This window comes from Oryza brachyantha, chromosome 12 (assembly GCF_000231095.2).
Source record: "Oryza brachyantha chromosome 12, ObraRS2, whole genome shotgun sequence".
Classification (NCBI taxonomy): Eukaryota; Viridiplantae; Streptophyta; class Magnoliopsida; order Poales; family Poaceae; genus Oryza; species Oryza brachyantha.
Genome location: NC_023174.2, coordinates 1,074,549 through 1,095,784, shown reverse-complemented (window position 1 = coordinate 1,095,784; position 21,236 = coordinate 1,074,549). Strand labels below are relative to the sequence as shown.

The window sequence follows — 21,236 nt, the reverse complement described above, 5'->3', positions numbered from 1 at the left end:
CTAAGTCATTATGTGCCAAAGCTACTAAGAACCCAAGCTTTTTTGGAATGAATTCTTGCTGGGAGGGGTCATTCAAGGTAGGGAAGCAATGCGTACACCTACATACGTGGATTTCGTCGACCTTTCATTTTGACCCAGGTAATTCTTTATTTGCTTACCTCTTCTTTCTCTTTCTGATGATATAGTCCACATGGAGATCCATTTACGTGGCTTTATAAGATATTTTAGTGTACTATTAATATACCTATGCAATGCAATAGGTCCATACAATCAATAATAGATGACATAGACTCAGAGAAAAAAAGATCTGTAATAGTCTACACAAGCCCATAAAGAAAATAAACGGTTTTCTTAAAGTAACCACTTATTTTTTCTAGTTTTTTTTAAGCGATCTTTTCTGCGTGACGCGGGATGGGAAGGAAGGATGGACGCTCGTCTTCACTTTTAAGTAGTAAAGATATATGGAGCATCATACACATGGGCCTCACACCCACATATATGTTTTTTTTTGAATTTTTCAAATCCATTTCGAATTTATATGTATAAAAAAATATATACGTGCAAAGTTTGTTTGCATGTAAATACCAAATATATGTGTACGAAGTTTCCATGAATAAACTTTTTTGCCAACTAAAATATTGATGCATGTTTCAAATTTACACAGGAATAATAACAAAGTTTTATGCAATTTTTTTACCTAGACGGCATATAGAGTTATCTGTATATAATCTTCATATACTTATTTTTGATTGGATCAAAATCTATGTATATATGTTTATTTTTGGGATAGGCCGATAAGCTAGTAGTGGGTGGGCTCAAAAGGGCTAGGAAAGTGGAACTTGCTGGGTGGTGCGGCGTTCACGTGGTCCACAACCGACATGGGCTGGGAAGCAAAGGGCCGGTGCACCACCCACATGGACACACGCAGGGCAAGCGCACATGGAGAGCCACACTCCTTTGTCGACGTCTTTGCGAATTGCAGTGCTGAAACTACCCGTCACCTTAGTCCTCTTGGAGAGTGACGTAGGGTTATATCTATAGAGTTTCTTCCGGCTGTAGTTTTTTCTAAAAGTTGTTTTTGTTAGAAGCTGTCTCAAATGGTTCATAGCTTCTGAGAATCTATAGTTACAGATTTTAAAAATAAACTAAGAATCCAAAAGCTGTTTCTACCAGAAGTTGTCCTAAACGGTTCATAGCCTCTGAGAATCTATAGTTACAGATTCTGAAAAATGAACTAAGAATCCAAAAGCTGTTTCTGCCAGAAGCTGTCCTAAACGGTTCACAGCCTCTGAGAATCTATAGTTACAGATTCTGGAAAATGAACTAAGAATCTAAAAGCTGGAGAAGCTGGATTTAGGAGTTTTTTCAGATTCTCAGAAGCTAGCTATCAAGCAGCTGTTTCTCAAAATCTAAAACTTCCCAAAACATGCTCATAGATTGTTCGATTCTTGGATTATCTAATTTTTATTAGAGCTATTTTTTTGTTTGAGCTTATAAATCGTTTTTAAGCAAAAAAAGCTTAACCCTGAACAAACAATCAATTTTTTCAGTGAGTTTCTTTAAAGGTATAAGCCACTCTTACATTATTAAACCAAAAACTCAATTGAGTAGCTACGTTTCTAGAATAAAGAGATAATACCTATTGTTAAATTTGAAGCTTTAAAGACACTTGCTTATAAACCATAGTATAAACGATGGAATAACATATTACAAAATTAAAATTTTGTTTTATAAAGGTTGGATGAAGTCTAGCGCAAAAGACACCGTTTATATGGTTGAAAGGCATGCTAATAACAAGAAAATTCCAAAGTATATAGAGGAAAAGAATACAACCCTTGTCCCCTTCCAATGCTCTTCGCTTTCTCCCTGTTTTCCCCATTAATCCAGAGCTATGCACACAGCAGGCAAGATAGGTGATGTCCTCCTCCCCCCTCGCATCGTCTCTGCTCGTCCTTGCATCCTCCATTATCATCAGTGACAAGAAAATCCACCCTATATATACATTATTTGTGAAAAAATATATCGTCTAGTAGTTACATTGACTTAAGTAACTAAAAAATAAATTTTAGATTAGTTTATTTGAGAGACTAAATTTTATTCTAGGCAAGTTCCTAATATATCAAAAACCGCATATATCCCACGGGGATGCAGGATATAGTGCTCGAGTAAAAATATGTCCGTGATTTTGGTCCTAATTAGCTTGCTTTTAATAAATACAATCAGAATCATATTAAAATATAATTTGTAAGTACAATCTTATATATATATATCTAAAAACAAATAATAAAAAAAATAACATACGGGAAAGAAATTCTAAAATCGACTCCAAATCTAAATTTTAGTTTAAAAATGGGCGCTTTTATTTGCGTGAAGCGATTGTATCTACAGTTCTGCACCCTCGCTGTCAAAAAAAAATGGACAGCGTCGAAAAATCCAGTGAATTGTAGTAAATACTTTCAAATAAAAGAGCAAAAAAACAATTAAAAGAAAAAGGGAAGCTAGCTGGTCAATCAGCCACGGCGCGCTGGTGGCCATCGCTCTCGTGGTCGTGGGCTCGTGGCATCCATCCCCGTCTCGTGTGTCGCCACGCCACGCCGCGCGCGGACGCCGTTATCGCCTTCTTCCTCCTCCTCCTCTTCCTCTCAAAAAAAGAATCTCCCCATCAATCCCCCATCCTCCTCCTCGCCCGTCGCCTCCTTCGTCCCCTCCCTCCTATCCCCTCTGCTTCTGCCTCCGATCCCAGCCCTGCCCTGCCCGCCCCTGCACCCCTCACCCTCCCGCCTGCGTTCCATTCCCCGCCGCCAGCCGCAGTCGTCTTCGGGCTGAGCCCAACCCCGACTCCTCCCAAGGTAAGGCCCCCCCCTGCCGTGTCGCGTATGCTACTTGTCTTCCGATTTTGCTAGGCAGATCGAGAATTACTCTGCATGGTTTATATGAAGGAAATGGATGAGTGGTGAAGTAATGATTGAATCATTGGGTTAATTGGTTTTTGTTTTGTTGCAAATGGATTAGTAGTATATGGTTAATTACCTGTTGTTCGTATGGTAGTAGTGCACTAGTTCTAGTATATTACTGTACTATGCTGTCTTTTGCTGAGTTGATAATAGTTTCCTATAAATGAGGCTTGGGGCTTTCACTTGGTTCAATTGGAGGGTACCATATGAGATGGTCGACTTAACTGTCATGATATCTCAGTTGCAATTGGAACAGTGGATCTTTAGCTGTAATTTGCATTGAGTTTTGGTATGCATAGGGCTGGGCATGGCTAGAGATCAGTTACGCTCGGAGATTTGTCTGAGTTGGACCTTGGTAGGACTTAGGTTAGGCCTTACTATGATTTTGATATAATCATAAAAATATGTTAATTATCGACACCAAATTTAAAAGAATATAGTGCTCAAAGGGTATGTGGAGCCTCCAGTGTCTGGTCATGCATAAAAGCACCTTGATTTATTTGATTTGATCACCTTGTGAGCTCACCTGATGGTTGAGGCAAGAACTGTTCTACATATTGTGGCACAATCCAGCAGCACCTTTCATTGGTCATAGCATTGTACTCATGCACACTCTTATTGGTGCCCTGCATCATCACCACAAAGATATCCACTTACCTTTCTCTCTTGCCCATTGCTCTGCTGGATTTTGGGAAAGAACAAATGGAGGATGCAAGAGGGAAAGAATAGATGAGGAAGAAATATATTGTTTATTGTCATGTGGGCGGTGGGTCTCATGATGCGGAAATATAAATTTTGAGTAAACACAATTGTTAGCTGCCATATCAGCAGCCTCAGCGAAATAACATTTGTCAAAAGCACTGTAGAAGGGTACATCCCTTTCAATCTTAATATAGTTTGGTCGGCCTTCTTGCCGACCTGGCAAAAAGAAAAAGCACTGTAGAAGGCTATTTGCTCCATTTTCAGCAGTTTGATCTGGTGCGATATTTATTTGGTGGCGGGGTAGTTACTCAAAAGTATAGTTTAGCGGGTAATATGGACTTATTACTGATTCATGTCCTCTTTGTTTGGGCTTATAAGTTGACTTTTAAGCCAAAAAACATGTCTAAACAAATAAGCAATTTTTTCAATGAGTTTTTTTTAAAGCCATAAGCCACTCTTACACTGTTAAGGCAAAAGCTAGATTCGAGTAGCTTTTATTGGCTTATATGGAATAGAGGTAGACCCCACTGTTAATTTTAAAGCTTTAAAGCCACCGGCTTATAAACCATATAAGTCGAAAAGTCGGCTTAAAAGCTTAAGCCAATAAGCCTAAGCCCAAATAAAGAGGGCCTTAATCTACTCTTATCTCCTCCATCATACTTGAATAAATTAAGAAATTGGAAATACCATGTACTAAAAACTATTACGTTATAGAATTCCCCAATATTTCATTTTCATATCAATCTTAAGCCGATTGCAAATTACACTTCTTATGGACTTGTTTTTTGTCAGATAAGTGAAGTAGCACTGATAACTCAGGCAGCATTGATAGAAACTCATTTGGTGGATGTGATTATTTTACATGCCATTTGAGTCCTGCCTGAGATGGCTGTTGGAGTGACCTCTCAGCTATTCCAACAAGTGACTGCTTCCAACAGATTCTGCCAGACCAACAAATTCAGGGTGCAGATTGTTCACTACTTCAGTATTTCTCTTTAATTATTAATCTGTTTTTATTTTCTGTGTCCTGACTCCTGAATGTTTATTTTCCATAGAACCCAGAGATGCGAAGTTCTCTCGCATCCACTTCATTGTATACGGTCCGTAATGTATGATTTCCTCCTTTCAGTACTGTTAAGATAACATCATTTTAAAGTTAGTCTGTTTATAGATGTATAGTGATGTTTCTTTTATCATGTGGTAATATAACCTATTATTACTTTTTCTGTATCCAATATTTTTCCTACTTGAAATTGTTCAAGTTAGTAGTAATTCATGTAGCGGAAGCAAAGACTAGGAGTCTGTAAAATATATGGCAGAAAATTATTTTTCTGTCTATGTCTCTTTCATATATGTAACGGACATCTTTAGATATCCAGATATCTTGCTGTTTGAACTTACATTCAAATTATAATAATATTTACGCAACAATTGTCAAGTTACTGTTTATCTTCCTTGTCGATTCTAAGCAATTGAAGTAATAAAAGGTATTAAATTTTGTAGGTTCAATTTTCTGCATCTGAATGTATTACTAGAGGGCACTTTTGTCAATAGGTTGTGAAATGAGAATTACGTGAACTAATGAATATCTGATAACTTGTAAATGTTTACCGTTTGTTGATCTGAGAAATGAGGAATCCGTAGTATGCACATCTTGCTAAACATTTCTTTTATGACTATTTAGAGCATAATATATAATTGAATATCAAAAGATATTGTGTTAAACACACATGTAGGCCGCGTTCAGCTTAAGTTTTCTTATCCGGCGCGGAAAACGTAGTATAAATTAGTATATGATTAAATAATTATTAATTATAAAAAATATAAAATAGATTAATATGATTTTTTTAAAACAACTTTCCTATAGAAAATTTTCGCAAACAATACACCTTTTATTAGTTCGGGAAGCGTGCGCGCGAAAAACAAGAGAATCTGGGCTAGAAAGGGGGGAGAAAGAATGCAGCCGTAGTTGTACCATGTGAGTGTTTTTTTGCTTTCATGTATTACCATATTTGTTATCTGTTCTATGCTATCCAATAGTATATTCTAGGATATTTGACTCTCCATTTATTTTAACAGTGTGTTTGTTCTATTCTACGATATTACTTTTGCTTGTGTCTGCACTCTATTCTACTATAGTAAACCTTAGCGAAACTCTTTTGATTTCTTCACAGGGGCAAGATTGCTGGGGCCATTTCATATCGGATAGGAACTACAGGCCCATGCTCTATGGGCCTTCTAGATATAGAGCCTTGGGTGTCAGATCTTTTGCATTGCCAGTTTCTTTACAGGAAATACCTTTGGTGAAGAGCACATCAGTAGCACTGACTAGGTAGCTTCGCTTATGCCATCATTTACTTGTGAAGTTTTTTGAATGCTCAGATAGTCTGTATTGATGGTCATGCTGCTCTAGTTTGTCACCTGATATAAATCTGCACAAGTTAATTTCTTGCTGACAGTAAAATGGTATATGATCTTTAAGTCTTTTACAATATTATCTTATAGGGCATGTGAATAGCATGTATCAGATTGGTGGGCAAGTTGGTAACTTCCAGTATCTTTCGGAAGTAGGGGACATTCAGTAGATTTGTCATCTGCTTCTATTGGCAGAGTCCTATGGTCTTCACTTATTTGTATAAAATTCGATAATAAGGCACCTAAAATGTTAGCTTAGATTCTTTGAGTTATGATAGAACTATATTGTGAGACATTTTCTTTCTAAAAAGTATTTGCGATTACTTTAAGATGTCTATTCATATTTCATACCAGTTTAAATAAAAACTTTTATAAGAATTTGCTTCTTATTGTCAATTTGTCGAAGTTGTATCACTATAAAATGCTAACTATTTCGTGCTTGAAATTTTTACCAATTCTACTGTTTTCTTGACAGGTCATGTGACACTTTGCTTGCAAATCCGGCTACTGCACTTGTGGTTCCTGCAATTGGAATAATTGTCTTTGCTCTATGGGGGTTCTTGCCTCTAATGAGGGACATTAGAAATCGTTTTGATGTATTGTTCTGTTACAGTCTTATTTTTTGCTTTTTCTATTTTGACTTGCTAAAAATATCATAACCTTTTAAAATGTAACTTACAGCATGGAGGCAACTGGAAGAAAAGCCCTACATACTTAATTTCTAGCTCGTACCTTCAACCGTTACTTCTATGGACAGGCGCAACACTTATCTGCAGGTATAGTAGCCATAGCAGAGTGTAATTGGGGAAGTGACAATCATATTGATATTGCATCCTCTGAGTACCGTATTTTGCTTAGTTTCTTTTGTTTTGTCTTTGTTTTCCAACATTCTACAGGGCTTTGGATCCAGTTGTGTTGCCTTCAGCAGCAAGCCAAGCTGTTAAAACACGCCTTGTAACTTTTGTGAGATCATTGTCAACTGTCCTGGCCATTGCCTACATTCTGACGAGGTGCACATTATACGTTCTCAATGAGCAAAAAAAGATACTTTTCAATTTATAACTCATATTTCGAATCATGCGAGTCACTATGCTCAGTTATTTCACGTTGTCATGTTTGTTCATTGATACAATAAAATAAACAAAGCACTTCCTGGAGCCTGAAATTCAGGATATTGATAGTCTCCTCTTAAGCTAGCTCAACTTGAGTGTTCTCAAACTCATGCAGAAGTGGAAAACTGTAGATTTTACTGATAACTATAATACTTGATAGCATGAATATGCAAGTTCAAAATTAAGTCAATTCGTTAAATCGGTACAGCCGTACAACTTGACAGACTCGATGGATGGTATAATCTTAGTTTGATAGATTGACAATGGTTTGTATATATCTTAAGAAAAAAGGTTATGCGAAGAGCTTCACTTGGAATTTTAGCAATTCATGTCTCAGTCTACTTTTCATCCATAACTCTTGTTAGTCTAAATCCCTCAACTCCAAAACTGGACAAAATGTGTCCCTCATCTATCAAAACAGATACTTGCCAGATGGTCGTCATCACTTCTTGCTGCTGGTTGACGACACCACACGATACATGTGGGTGGTGCTCCTAGCAACCAAGAGCAATAAGCCTGACTCCATCAAGAATGTTCAGGTGGCAGCTCAGACTTTAATAGTTTAGGAACACGATCCATCTGTTATTGGAATTGAGGGACAAAAGGTGGACCAAGTCAGGAGTTTAGGGATATAAAGTAGAGTTTTACCTTTGATGTATTTTGCTGATATTTCCCTTTTTTTGCTTTGATATATTTTGCTGATATTTCCCTTGTTTTATATTGTTCAGCTGGTTTCATTTGCATTCAGTTTTTTTAGATATTTTCCCTCTTATACTGACATAATTTATCTTTTTTAGTTTAATTCAGCAGTTACAGAAATTTCTAGTGGACATGCGTAACCCCAACGATTCAAGAAATGTAAGATTATGTTTTTTATGTCATAACAAATGCACGATTCAGTTGAAAAAAGTAAAACATGTGATTATCTAAGTAACTACCTTGGTTTATTCTGCTGGGTTTTATATCTGCATTTTTTTTTTGTATTTGGTAACTGTGATAGCTTGCGTTAGTTATGGGTCTGAGAACCAAGGGTAAGACACCTGCCCTTGATCAGCTACCCAATCACTTATGTACCATGGTGTCTGTCCATGTAAGGTCTGTTCAAGAAGATAGGGAGACTACAGAATCCTTTTTATTTGTTCTTGCTTACTATGAACAGTCCAATTCCTCTCTATATAGCTGAGCTTTTCTCGAAAGGGCATGTATAGTTGGGTGGTACAGTTGACTATTCTGTGTGCTATGCAAAAGATTTTGGGTGATGTAGAGTAAAGTGGAGAGAGAACATTGCTAACTTCTAGTTAACAAGCACAGCTGACCTTCCATGTGGCTTCTGCCCTTAGGCCCTAAAATCCAGGACACTAGAATATGTGATGCACAGACTGATCCTGGGGGGAAAGAAACTCTCTGACATATCATCTAGGATTCCTGTCATTTTAGTTTTGTGAAGTAAGAAATTAAGGATCCAAATTCGGTTCTTTCATTATAAGTCATGTATCTGGGTTTTAATTCTGAAGTACATTTTTCAGATAGACCAGGCCAAATTAAGTCACTTAAAATGAGTGAAGTACAATATGAGGGGGCTAGTATTCTATTTCTTTATGATTAGTTAGAGGCTTGTATATTATTGTGTTCTGTTGTAAAAATGTATTTCATTGTGGCTGATCTGCTAGGGATTGACACAGACTAAGAATGTGTGTTTTTTATTGAAAAGAATGTGGGTTTGTTGGGGTAGGTTTTTCTCCAGTTTTCTTCAGTTATTTAATTTTACAAAATGTTTAACTTTAGGTTAATTTAAGCTTTCTTATTGCTACAGAATTTTTTGATTAGATACATGAACTGATTTTGCTAGTTAATCTCGAATAGAAAAATCAATGCTGAAAAGTAAGATATATTCCGAATTTTAATTTTTCTTGTACTTGTTCTCCATTCTTTTCATGATTTTTATCACTAATACGAAGTTCCTTTCGCACAGATGGGATTTGACTTCACATTGAAAGCTGTTTACACTGGTATTTGGATTGCTGCTATCTCTCTCTTTATGGAGTTGTTGGGTTTCAATACCCAGAAGTGGATTACTGCTGGAGGTTTTGGGACTGTATTGCTTACTCTTGCTGGTCGTGAGGTACTACAAAACCTTTTATGGACAAGATTATTTTTGTGGCATAGTACTAACAGGTATCATGATTTTTTTTTTTGCAGATTTTTACAAACTTCCTCTCAAGTGTTATGATCAATGCCACACGTCCATTCGTAGTGAATGAATGGATCAATACAAAGATAGATGGTGTTGAAGTCTCTGGTATTGTTGAGGTTAGTATTTTGCATGCTTTGTTTATATTTTTTTCGTTCATCTGCACGCTATTTGAGTTGCTCCATCTTATGAGCTACATCACTACGTAATGACATCTAGTATAATCTTTTCCAACATAATATGGAATTTTATTTGTATGTACTGTTACCCTTGCATATGACTTTGATGTTTTTTCATTTTATCCTGATACTTCCATACACTGTTTTGGTTTTCAGCATGTTGGCTGGTGGTCTCCAACAATCATTAGAGGTGATGATAGAGAAGCTATATACATTCCTAACCATAAGTTCACAGTTTCTATTTTGAGAAATAACACTCAGAGGACCCATTGGCGTATTAAGACATACCTGGCTTTAAGCCACATGGATGCTGCAAAAGTTGGTGTAAGCACCATGTTAAATCAATGATTCACATTTACATATCTTTATCCTTTACTCCCCAAGTACTGAAATCTTATCCTTTCTCTGTGTTTCATTGTAGATAATTGTTGCGGACATGAGAAAAGTTTTGGCAAAGAATCCCAATATAGAGCAACAGAGGCTGCATAGGAGAGTATTTTTTGAGAAAATTGATCCAAAAACCCAAGCTCTTATGGTAACTCCAATTTCCTACATGGAATCATTCCCTCTTTTGATCTGAATACCAGTGCAGAATCAATGCTTACCAATGATCAATTTGGCATGTTTTACCATTATGGTTAGCTAGCATAGAATCTTCTTGGTCTGCCTACCCAGAGGTTGCTTTTTTTATATGATTTACACTGCTCTTTCCTGTTGGCATTACCTCACTAAACTGGCCTAATCTGTTCAAAATTACCACATACTAGTATTATCTTTACGTGGTGTTTTGAACTTTCTTGTTTTCTGCCAGTAGTTAGTATGTTGTAAGGTGATAATGTTACTCTCTCCATCCCAAAATATAGCAACTTCTACCATTCAAAATTTGTCCCAAAATATAACACTTTCTCCAACTACTCCCTCATCTCAACCAATCACAACCATTTCTCATTTAATTTCTCCACCTACTTTCTCATCTCAACCAATCACAACCATCCTCTATTTACTTTCACCTACTTTAATACCCATGCAAAACTCTAGAATCCTTATAGTTTGGATGGATTGAGTAGTAAATTTTGAGACAGCTGTCAAGTGTCAACTAGGAACTATGGATATGAATGAACTGAGCTCAAGGGAGCCAGGTAGGCTTAGCTCAAGCTAACTAGTCTGTTTGGGGTTTGAGCTTGGCTTAATAACAATGCAAATGTGTATACAGCTATATTTGAATACCTCAATCCCAACTTGATAACGCCCAATAACCCTTTGAATATACACATATACAAGTAACTTACAGGTTGAATAAACTTGAGTTGGAATTGGCAATGTTTTTGCCAAAGTGCTGGAGTATAGGCTTCAGCTTGCCTTGATAGCCAGTTTGAGCAAACCTTCTAGAGCTTGTCGAACCTAAGCCATATTTGTCAACCTCACTAAGAACTAACCAATGCCCTGTGATGATGGGCTGATTTTTTATTTTGTTTACCTCTTCTCCATATTCTTTTCAACAATTATATACATGCAAAAACTATCTAGAATGCAGCTGAAACCATTTGCGTCACTAAAATCTCAGAATGGAAATCTATTTGCTCTTAAGATCGTAAGTTGTGGTTTTACATTAGTCTTTCTGTCAAAACCAGTTACTGTTTGGTAGGTGTTGATTTTCTATCCCCATCAAGGTATCATTGTTAATTTTTGTGTTTAAACTAGTTGCCATTGTTTTTTTTTTGTAATATTTTTGAGTCCAAACTGGTCCCAAGTTCCTATTGTCTAAACTTTACATCACTCGTGTTTTCTTTCAGATTTACATATCATGCTTTGTGAAGACATCTCGTTTTGAGGAGTATCTCAATGTCCAGGTAATCTGTCTGTATCTACATCTATTGCTTAGAATAAATGGTTTGCTCCGAAATGGTATGCTCTGTCAAGAATACTACTTTCTAGCCTGTAGTATTCTTAGTAATAATTGCCTAAGCTATCTTGGACCATTTTTATAGGAATTATTATGACTATTCACCCTTGAGCGTAACTTTGTCAGAACTGACAGTCACCAACGTAATGGAGCATAGTCTCCATTATAGGCCGTGTTTGGCAGTGAGGAAGAGGGGGGTTAGTTATCCGTCGCGGAAAAGGTAGTAATAGATTAGTACATGATTAATTAATTATTAATTATAAAAATTATATAAAATATATTAATATGATTTTCTTAAAGTAATTTTCCTACAGAAAAATTTCACAAAAAATACACCGTTTAGTAGTTTGGGAAACGTGCGCACGGAAAACAAGGGATTTGGAGTAACTAAGGGCATTCTCAACTCAATGACTAAGATGGTGTCCATAACATTAAATAAGTTGTCATTTAGGATAAAAGATGATGTGGCAAGTGAATAAATGAAAAAAGAGAATGAAACCATATCTTGCATGAGACATGATTTCTATACAACATCCAAAATATCATGTGAAATAAGTAGCATTAAATTGAACTATGGAATAGTGCTGTTTGCATTGGAAGAGTAGTGTCTAATACTAGTTTCTTGATGATGTGGAGTTTATGGAAATTATATCTAGTGTTATGAGTTGGGAATGCCCTAATGGCTTTTGGCGAACGCGGCCATAATTATGTTTGCCTGGGTGCCATCTGACAGCAATAAATGAAATGGACATAAAAAGTGTGCCCACACTAATTGGAGAAAATGGTGTATATTCATATCTTAGTATTTGATGCTTCAGCCTGGAATTAGAAACATACCTATGAGATTGCGTAACTTTCTGTGCTCGTGTGTGTTTCTTTTTCTTTTTGTCAGCTGTGTCTAACAGCTGCTTTAGCCTAGCTTCAGGGCGTGTGTTCCTGTATACCTGTGCAATCTAACCTTAATGAAATTTAGATGCCCAATCTTCAGCCATCCCGACAAAAGAAAAGATTGCATGAACTCCATACATGACATTGATGATGGCTCTAAAGGGCCAATGGACACCTGATGTACTCGCTGTTGACCTGGTGCATTTATCTTCACTGAGGCTTTTCCTTCTACCTTGTATGGAAAGCCTTATCAGAGCTATTATTTCTTTGCAAATGAAATTTTGTTGGAGAAACCTAGCTTAGAAAAGGATTTTTGCATGAATAGTTCAGTAAGGTTTCTAGACAGTGTTTAAAACAATAGATGGTGCTACAAAACAACTGAGTGCTTTTTTGTTCAATGTTACAACAGGAAGCTGTTATGTTGGATCTTCTTAGAATTGTTGGCCATCATAAGGCAAGGCTTGCTACCCAGATTCGAACAGTTCAGAAATCTTATGGCAACGCAGACATAGATAACATTCCTTTCGGAGAGGAGATGTATAGTCGTGTACGTGGTCGCCCACTCTTGATTGATACCTCTGCAAGGATTAGTGATGACAAGTCTAAGCCTCATCCAGCATCCCGTGAAGAGCATAAAGTCAAGACAGTTGCTTCTACAGAGACTAAGCCAGCTTCACCTGATAATGCTAGTATAAGCAACAACTCGGAGAAGCAGGAACAGAAAAAATCAGTAGCAGAAGATGGTCACCTGAAGAATAGCAAGAATGATCATGTGACTACAACATCGCCATCTTCTCCATGGTCAGAAAATATGGATAATGTTGCATCAACTTCCAAGACTGGTAAAGGAAAGACTCAAGGAGCTGAAGCCACAGAACGAGGAGATGACTCTGTCTCTGTCGCTAATTCAAAGAAAGAAACGAGACCCGTCTTTGAAGACAACATTGTTCTGGGTTTAGCTCTTGATGGCTCCAAGAGGACATTACCAATTGACGACGGAACGAACCCTCATCTATCACTTTCTGAAACAGAGCAGGACACGGTCGAGGCTGCTTTATCACCCAAGGATAAGGTCCAAGAAAAAGCTGACCAGAGGAATCCTTGAAAGGTGATCTAAGTTTAAACCGATTCTTTATGGAAGATTAGTCAGCAAGCCTACTTTTTTTCTGCGCTTGTGCAAATGCAATCAGTCATATGATTTTATGTTAGGTATTGATCGTCTCCGATACTATTCAGGAGACGAACCTTCTCAAATGTACCTCAGAGCAATCGCTGTTAGGCCTGTAAAAATTACAAGGATTCCTCTCTGTTTTACATGTTGTACACATGTTGACATATGCTGTATCTTTATAAATGCAAGAAAAGTAAATGTCAATTAATTCCTCCAAATTTTCTATTAGCTGACGATTTAGCTTAACCCATATGATATTTAACTACCTCGCTACTAGTCCGTACATATCTAGTGGTAGCAAACATGGTTTGATACCAATACCAAATTATGGAAAGAGGTTTGGCTTTTAATGATGGTTTGAATGAAACTAATTTAGTGATGTGGATATTAGTATATCCTGAACAATTTTGATCAAACATGGATATATTTGACTTACAATATCTCCCACCAAATTGAAGAAAACCATACTCAACCATTAAATTGTTTGGCTCGACATGTTCCACGTAGCTACAAATTTATTTTTTTAAAAGTTGATTTTATGGTTTTTTAATATAGTTTATTTTCCAGTCTTAGCTTTTAGATTACTGAAAATGCATATATAATTTTATTCACATATTATTTTTTTAAATATGTTATTTGTCTTTTTTATGAGAAAGCTAAACAATCACCCTCTTAGTATCTAAATCATCATTAGAGATTTCCAAAAGAAGATTTAGGGAATAAGTTTTTGGGCATATGAATTCCAGAGAGGTGCAATGGTTTTGATTTGTAACAGTAAAATGAAATATATAAGTTAATTACGTGCTTATCAAGTTCTTTCCTCGTGTAATAGCTCACATGATTATTCTTAAATTCCTTTTGCCTTTCAGTTTAGAATTGTGGCACAACACCATTTTGGTGCCATTCACCGGTTGTATGAAGAATGCAGAGGTTGCTCTTGATGCTCTTTTAATATGGTAATATATTACAATACTCAAAAAATGTTTCATAGTTGTTTAATTTGAGAATAAGTGCTAGATCATGTCTAATTTATGTGTAGCAATTTGTTCCTTGTTCTCTTGCTTTAGTATCCCAAAAACATGATTAATTTGAGAATAAGTGCTAGATCATGTCTAATTTATGTGTAGCAATTTGTTCCTTGTTCTCTTGCTTTAGTATCCCAAAAACATAATTAATTTGAGAATAAGTGCTAGATCATGTCTAATTTATGTGTAGCAATTTGTTCCTTGTTCTCTTGCTTTAGTATCCCAAAAACATGATTAATTTGAGAATAAGTGCTAGATCATGTCTAATTGATTTTGGCCGGTTGTGATGACTTTCTTCCGGGTAGTGTAAATTAGCTCCCGTATGTAGGGACTGTGTTAACTTAACTGACAGACATCCATGTGAACCTGTGTGACGGAGCAGTGGCCTGGAGATTGGGGTTCCTCGCATGGACGGTGGATCGACGCTATACGTGGCCTGTGGCTGCACCGCAAGCACCACCAACCCACTGACATCTGGCACATGCATTAGACCATCTCTTTTGTCCATCCGATTAATAATGCCAATTAAGAGTAGCAGTCATTTCACTCAGGTAATAATGGTGTTCCCCTACTTGCCACACAACACAACACCAGTCTCCATCGATCTGCTACCAGTACTGCTCCCTTTTTTCTCTGGGTTAATTAGATCTACCTATTATAAATTTATTAGTTTTAAAATATATCATTATTATTTGACTAATTATAAGGATGTCATTATAAATTTAGAACTATTTAAAATATGTCACTGCATATCCTTTCGGTGTAATTTAAAAAAATTGGACCATATTGTCCTTCTACTTATATTGTGCCTTTGGTACGTGCAAATAACATTTTGATAAAAAAATGATATATCTAAAATAAAATAGTTCTAAAATTATAATGGCATCCTTATAATTAGTCAAATGGTAAAAATTAGTCAAATAATAATAATATATTTTAAAATTAGCAAATTTATAATGGTGTGAATCTAATTAATCCTTTTTCTTTTGTTTACTGCTCGTTCCTTTTGTTTTGGAATCCCCGATCGATCAAGAAAATCATGATGAATTCGATGCATATGATCGATCCATCCATCCATAGTACTCACTCCTTTCTTTTGGGGGCCGGTGTACGTATTACCTGAACTCGATCGAGGCCACGTGAACAACCTAACTAACTGCATGCTGCCGGCTGGTGTGTGCATGGTAGCTGGTGATGCATCGAGGCGAGGGCGACGCCCATGAAATGTGAACAGCTAGCGATGACCCAGATCGAAGAGACGGCGACTCGATCGAGGGATGTTAGCGTCGTCCTTCAATTACATTCAGATGGCATGCATGCACGTCAGCCTTCTCGTAGTACTCCATCTTACCTATAGATAGATAGAGAGGTAAACCATCATCGCTAAATAGCAGCCGTCAATTTCTTTATAATTTATCATCTCAATTGAAAATAGTGTATTTTATAAAAATATATTTACCAAACAAGGAAAGTAGTAATTGTACTTTCTAACTTAACAAGCATGCAACGCAATGGCGCCGGCGTATACTAATCGTCGTTAATTGCCTCCTGGTTCCCACCCATTAACAATTAGTACTCCCTCACAATTTTTTTGTCAGACGTTGGTGGTCTAGCATTTGTATACATTTGTATATGGAGGGAGCATGATATTGTCAATCCACTTAATACGTACGTATATGTGGTAGCAGGAGTCAATTTTCCTTCAAAAGTATAAGTATTAGTAGGATGTTTAACATATATTAAGGAATATTTAATTTCTCTTTAGTCATTTTGGTAGTCAATTTTTAAATTTTGGATTTATTAGGTTTTCTTTGTAAGCATCATATTGTGTTTGAAAGCATTGAGATCTTAGTAAATAGCACATAAATATTTATATTGTAATACAAAACTTGAATTCTAAAAATATTATTATTTTGAAAGGGAGGGAATAATTAAGATGGCGGGCAAATTAAACATCGAGGGGAGCCTACAGTACACGTGCTTCCCGATCGATCTCTTTCCACGCTAGCTACCTGCTTCTGTACCACAACCCCGTAATTATATTCCTCTTCCTGATGTAATTAATTAGGGAATCGATGATCTAAGTCAGTAGCTAGTGATTTCCGAGCCTGCCTGCAGCAGCGTCGACCATTGGGGCAATATATCCATCCTGTCGACCCTCACTCTCACTCACCTCCTCCCTTTTAAACAAAGTTAGCTTGTTTGTGCTCCACAGCACCGTATATCTCGCTTTCCTTCCTTCCAGCTCCATCAATTGAACCATTAATTCCTTCCTTCTTCGATTCGGGCAGCTAGCTACTCCATCTGCCACAGTTACTACACAGTACGATTGTTTCGCACGAGCCATTAGCTAGGTAGGTAGCAAGCAGATCGGCTAGCCAGCAATGGAGAGGCCGGCCGGTGGTGGCAGCGGCGACGACGACAAGACGGTTCCTCTTCTGGCGAACAAGCAAGACGAAGAAGATGTTAGATCGGTGGGGGTGGGGCGGCGAGTGGTGGAGGAGAACAAGAAGCTGTGGGTGGTGGCGGCTCCTTCCATCTGCGCCCGCTTCTCCACCTTCGGCGTCACCGTCATCAGCCAGGCCTTCGTCGGCCACATCAGCCCCACCGACCTCGCCGCCTACGCCCTCGTCTCCACCCTCCTCATGCGCTTCAGCACTGGCATCCTCGTTAGTAGTAATTCCTATACTATTTACTTAATTTATGGTTCAAACGACTACTTACTCTCCTAATAATATATTTGTCTAACAATTCAACTTGATCTTAGTTTCTTAGTTACTACTATATGCTTGGTGTTTTCTGCAACTAGCAGCGTTTAAAACTGACTTTGATGACGTCTCTCATGACTTGTTACTAACAGCGCCGCTGAAAATTTCTTAGTTTGCTCATCGATTGATTGAGACAGATCATACGCATGTAAATTGGTTTACCTTCTCTAAGCGTTCAAAACACTGTGTTCTTGTCAGCATTGTACTAGGACAAAACAAGACAACGAAGTGGTCTATAAGAAGAAAATTGTGTAAGACCTTCTTTGCTTTCTTGGATTTTTGGTCATTGAAAATGGGACCATCCCGATAATTTAAAGCACTAATTAATCTTTGATATAGACCCATGATCCACACTTAATCATGGCATTGTCCCCATGTATTTAATTATATAGCTTGGTTTTCGTGTAATCTTCGTCATCATTCCTCTGTGTCATGTAATTTTCTACTATGTAGTTCACAATACAGAAGTATTTATCTACGTTAGTTTACGGTACAACATATACAAATAAAGCGTACTCAGACCTTATTGATAAACAATTAATTCCACTAAAGAATTAGTCATCTTCTACTTAAACATACAGAACTACTACAAATAATTGACCATACTTCCACATTGTTGTTAACTGCAGCTAGGCATGGCAAGCGCATTGGAAACATTGTGTGGGCAATCGTATGGCGCCAAGCAGTACCACATGTTAGGGATCTACCTACAGCGCTCATGGATAATCCTATTCGGTTGTGCAGTTGTCCTTCTTCCAATCTACCTCTTCACCACTCCACTTCTAATCGCCCTTGGGCAGGATCCTGAGATCTCTGCCGTGGCTGGCATCATCTCCCGATGGTACATCCCTATTATGTTTTCCTACGTCTGGGCCTTTACACTCCAAATGTACCTACAAGCACAGAGCAAGAACATGATTGTTACCTACCTCGCCTTTCTCAATCTTGGGCTTCACCTCTTCCTGTCATGGCTTCTAACAATCAAGTTCCACCTTGGCTTGACTGGGGTCATGGGCTCCATGGTCATTGCCTATTGGATCCCCGTATTTGGCCAACTCACCTTTGTCTTCTTTGGGGGTTGTCCACTAACATGGACAGGGTTCTCGTATGCTGCTTTTACTGATCTAAGTGATATTGTCAAGCTTTCGCTATCATCTGGAGTGATGCTTTGGTAAGTAACAAAATTTTGTATAGATATACATATTAAACTACAAAGAGGTACAATGGTTTTGATGCTGTAGCAATAAAAGCAAATATATTTTTTAACTAAATGATTATCAAATTTTTTCCTCTTGTAATAACTCATCTGATTTATTCTATTTTTCCTTTTTTCCTTAGTTTGGAATTATGGTACAACACCATATTGGTTCTCCTCACCGGTTATATGAAGAATGCGGAGGTTGCTCTTGATGCTCTTTCAATATGGTAATATATTACAATACTTCAAAATTTTTCATAGTGGTTTAATTTGAGAATAAGTGTCAGATCATGTTTGAATTATGTGTCTCCGTTTCTTGTGTTCTTCCTTTAATAGTAGAAAAACATAGTTACTAAGCATAGTTGTTTTCACCTACAAAATGGGCAGCCTTAACATCAATGGGTGGGAGATGATGATTTCTCTTGGATTTTTGGCTGCAACTGGGTAATTTCACCATCTTACTTGTTACTCACTAAGTGATTCATCCAATAGATATGTCATGTTCCATTTATTTGACATATACTTAATACAATATATAGAGTGCGGGTGGCAAATGAACTTGGAGCTGGTAGTGCAAGAAGGGCCAAGTTTGCCATTTTCAATGTGGTCACTATTTCTTTCTGTATAGGATTTGTGTTGTTTGTGCTCTTCCTTTTCTTTCGTGGAAGCCTGGCATACATATTTACTGAAAGTCGAGCAGTAGCAGATGCCGTCGCTGATCTTTCTCCCCTTCTAGCTTTCTCAATTTTGTTGAATAGTATTCAACCAGTGCTCTCAGGTATGTTATTCCATTTGAAGGACAAGTATACCAAAATAATACAAATTGAAATTATAACATTTTCTAATTATCTACAGGTGTCGCTATTGGATCGGGTTGGCAAAGTGTAGTTGCCTATGTCAATGTTACATCATACTACTTAATCGGTATTCCTCTTGGCATGATACTAGGCTATGTCATAGGTTTCCAAGTAAAGGTAGGCATTGATTTGTCATGACAAATTTTCATTATTCAATGTTGGGTCTAAGTTGTGTTTATCAGTTTCATTCTTTGCTTCTATAGGGAATTTGGATTGGTATGCTTCTTGGAACGCTAGTCCAAACTCTTGTACTTCTATTCATGACACTAAGGACTGACTGGCAAAAACAGGTAGCCCTTATTAACTATTTGCTCACATCTTGCTAAATTTTCATTAAATCTATTAATCCACACAACATATGGGTCATTAGAAGAGACGATCCATCTCATTTAGTGGCATGCTTCATATTCGTTTTTTCAGGTACAAATTGCTCGAGAGAGAGTAAATAGGTGGTACATGGAGGAGAATGGAAGATCACAAAATTCGAGGGGAAATCCATGATCTCTTTTGCACACTCATAATGAACTATGACAATTTATGAATCATCTCATTGAAATGGGATTGTGCTATGAATATAAGATCCTTCAAGCTCACCTCATCCATCAATGGACCAAATGTTATTGAAAGAATCTTACATATGTGCCCATCATCGTATTCTTTTTACCAAGTCATTAATTGTATATGCTAGCATATGCTGCTTGATGAACATATTGAGTTTTATTAACTTTTTTAGAGTAAATTGTACAAAACCTTGGACACATTGCTGATTTGATCCTATAATGTTGTCTATACCTACTGATGATCGATATGCACTACAACACCTAGTTCATTTCTTCTCTAGTCCAATTTTATAGACATAATTGGGGTGATATGCCATATAGCATGCTCTATAGTCTAGGTCCACCCACTACCAAGTTTTGGTCACCTCTGAGCTACCCTCAGATCCACACAACCCCCAAGGAGAGGTCAGATCTGTGCGAGGTGAGGGGGGGTGGCGAGCTCGTGGCTAGGTCCAGGAAGCTCATCTGGCTATGCCACCTTGAACTGTTTGTCTGTGTTGTCAAGCTTGGGGGAGAAGGGGCGCCTCCATTGTGGTCCTCGGAGCTGGATTAGCGGGCGACGACGGGAGAGAGGAGAGCAGCGAGATGGGATTGACGGGCGCGTGACAGTAGAGAGGAGATCACGAAGAGGAGATTAATGCGACGATGACGCGAGGGAGACAGGCCATCCTTACGGTGATAGGGATTGCACTGCGTGGTCAGGGATAGCCTGCCTCCCTTTGCTTTTTATCGGGAAGGGGCATAGACGGAGGCGTGCGCCTGCCGCCGCATTTAATGCAGCATGGCATGCGTCTGCACCCGTAATGAATGTGGTGTGGCATGCGCTTGGCGCCCTTCCATCTCCATAATTACGGTGGTTGGGTCGTTGAGGGCATGCCTCGTCCGCATGCATGGTGGGCCCCGTATGCACAGCCCCCATGTCGAGGGGTCAGGGGTGACCTGACCCCTCCGGTGTTCTGCTGTCCGGCAGCCTTTTGGGCCCAATTCTCTAGGGGGCACGCTGACTCCTGAGGCTTGTCCCCCTTTTCACGGACTTGACACGTGGGCTCACGGATCCGCGTGCCACACACATACAGGGGATACCCCTGGGCCCATATCCTCGACATCCTCTAACATAGACATGGTTCTCTTTCGCTACTTTTACTTACCTTGGTGCTATTATCAAGCTTTCACTATCATCCGGAGTGATGCTTTGGTAAGTAACATAGATTTGTTTATATATACATATGAAATTTCATAGAGCAATGGTTTTGGTGTTGTAACAAATAAAACGAAATATAGTTAAGCTCTTTCCTCATGTAATAACTCATTTG

The 21,236-nt window shown here is 37.9% G+C and overlaps 2 protein-coding genes across 4 annotated transcripts; both read left to right on the top strand.

The window, feature by feature from the left end:
* Positions 1–2,715: 2,715 nt before the first annotated feature.
* Positions 2,716–13,655, top strand: LOC102714053 (mechanosensitive ion channel protein 2, chloroplastic-like). 2 transcript variants are annotated; one of them, XM_040529286.1, is made up of 14 exons: positions 2,716–2,849; positions 4,449–4,619; positions 4,712–4,756; positions 5,831–5,988; positions 6,547–6,667; positions 6,753–6,847; positions 6,968–7,081; positions 7,981–8,041; positions 9,156–9,305; positions 9,383–9,493; positions 9,710–9,877; positions 9,975–10,088; positions 11,347–11,403; positions 12,754–13,655. In XM_040529286.1, the coding sequence occupies exons 2-14, from the start codon at positions 4,542–4,544 to the stop codon at positions 13,447–13,449; spliced, it is 1,968 nt and encodes a 655-aa protein (XP_040385220.1). In that variant the 5' UTR covers positions 2,716–2,849; positions 4,449–4,541; the 3' UTR covers positions 13,450–13,655. The 2 variants fall into 2 exon arrangements, with proteins under 2 accessions (XP_040385220.1, XP_040385219.1); XM_040529285.1 differs by having other exon boundaries at positions 4,712–4,765.
* Positions 13,656–16,748: 3,093 nt separating this feature from the next.
* On the top strand, positions 16,749–20,173 carry LOC102713780 (protein DETOXIFICATION 21-like). 2 transcript variants are annotated; one of them, XM_006663712.3, is made up of 8 exons: positions 16,749–17,209; positions 17,938–18,479; positions 18,647–18,733; positions 18,894–18,950; positions 19,046–19,284; positions 19,362–19,480; positions 19,567–19,653; positions 19,784–20,173. In XM_006663712.3, exons 1-8 carry the CDS (start codon positions 16,925–16,927, stop codon positions 19,862–19,864), a joined length of 1,497 nt encoding a protein of 498 aa, XP_006663775.2. In that variant the 5' UTR covers positions 16,749–16,924; the 3' UTR covers positions 19,865–20,173. The 2 variants fall into 2 exon arrangements, with proteins under 2 accessions (XP_006663775.2, XP_015698436.1); XM_015842950.2 differs by having other exon boundaries at positions 17,141–17,216.
* Positions 20,174–21,236: the final 1,063 nt, after the last annotated feature.

Excerpts from the sequence above, each read along its gene's own strand:
- LOC102714053 (XM_040529285.1), top strand. The coding sequence starts at position 4,542 with ATGGCTGTTGGAGTGACCTCTCAGCTATTCCAACAAGTGACTGCTTCC. Across the intron at positions 7,082-7,980 it reads ATTGCCTACATTCTGACGAG|TTTAATTCAGCAGTTACAGA; the intron begins GTGCACATTATA and ends TATCTTTTTTAG. Across the intron at positions 11,404-12,753 it reads AGGAGTATCTCAATGTCCAG|GAAGCTGTTATGTTGGATCT; the intron begins GTAATCTGTCTG and ends ATGTTACAACAG.
- LOC102713780 (XM_006663712.3), top strand. The coding sequence starts at position 16,925 with ATGGAGAGGCCGGCCGGTGGTGGCAGCGGCGACGACGACAAGACGGTT. Across the intron at positions 18,480-18,646 it reads TCATCTGGAGTGATGCTTTG|TTTGGAATTATGGTACAACA; the intron begins GTAAGTAACAAA and ends TTTTTTCCTTAG. Across the intron at positions 19,654-19,783 it reads GGACTGACTGGCAAAAACAG|GTACAAATTGCTCGAGAGAG; the intron begins GTAGCCCTTATT and ends TCGTTTTTTCAG.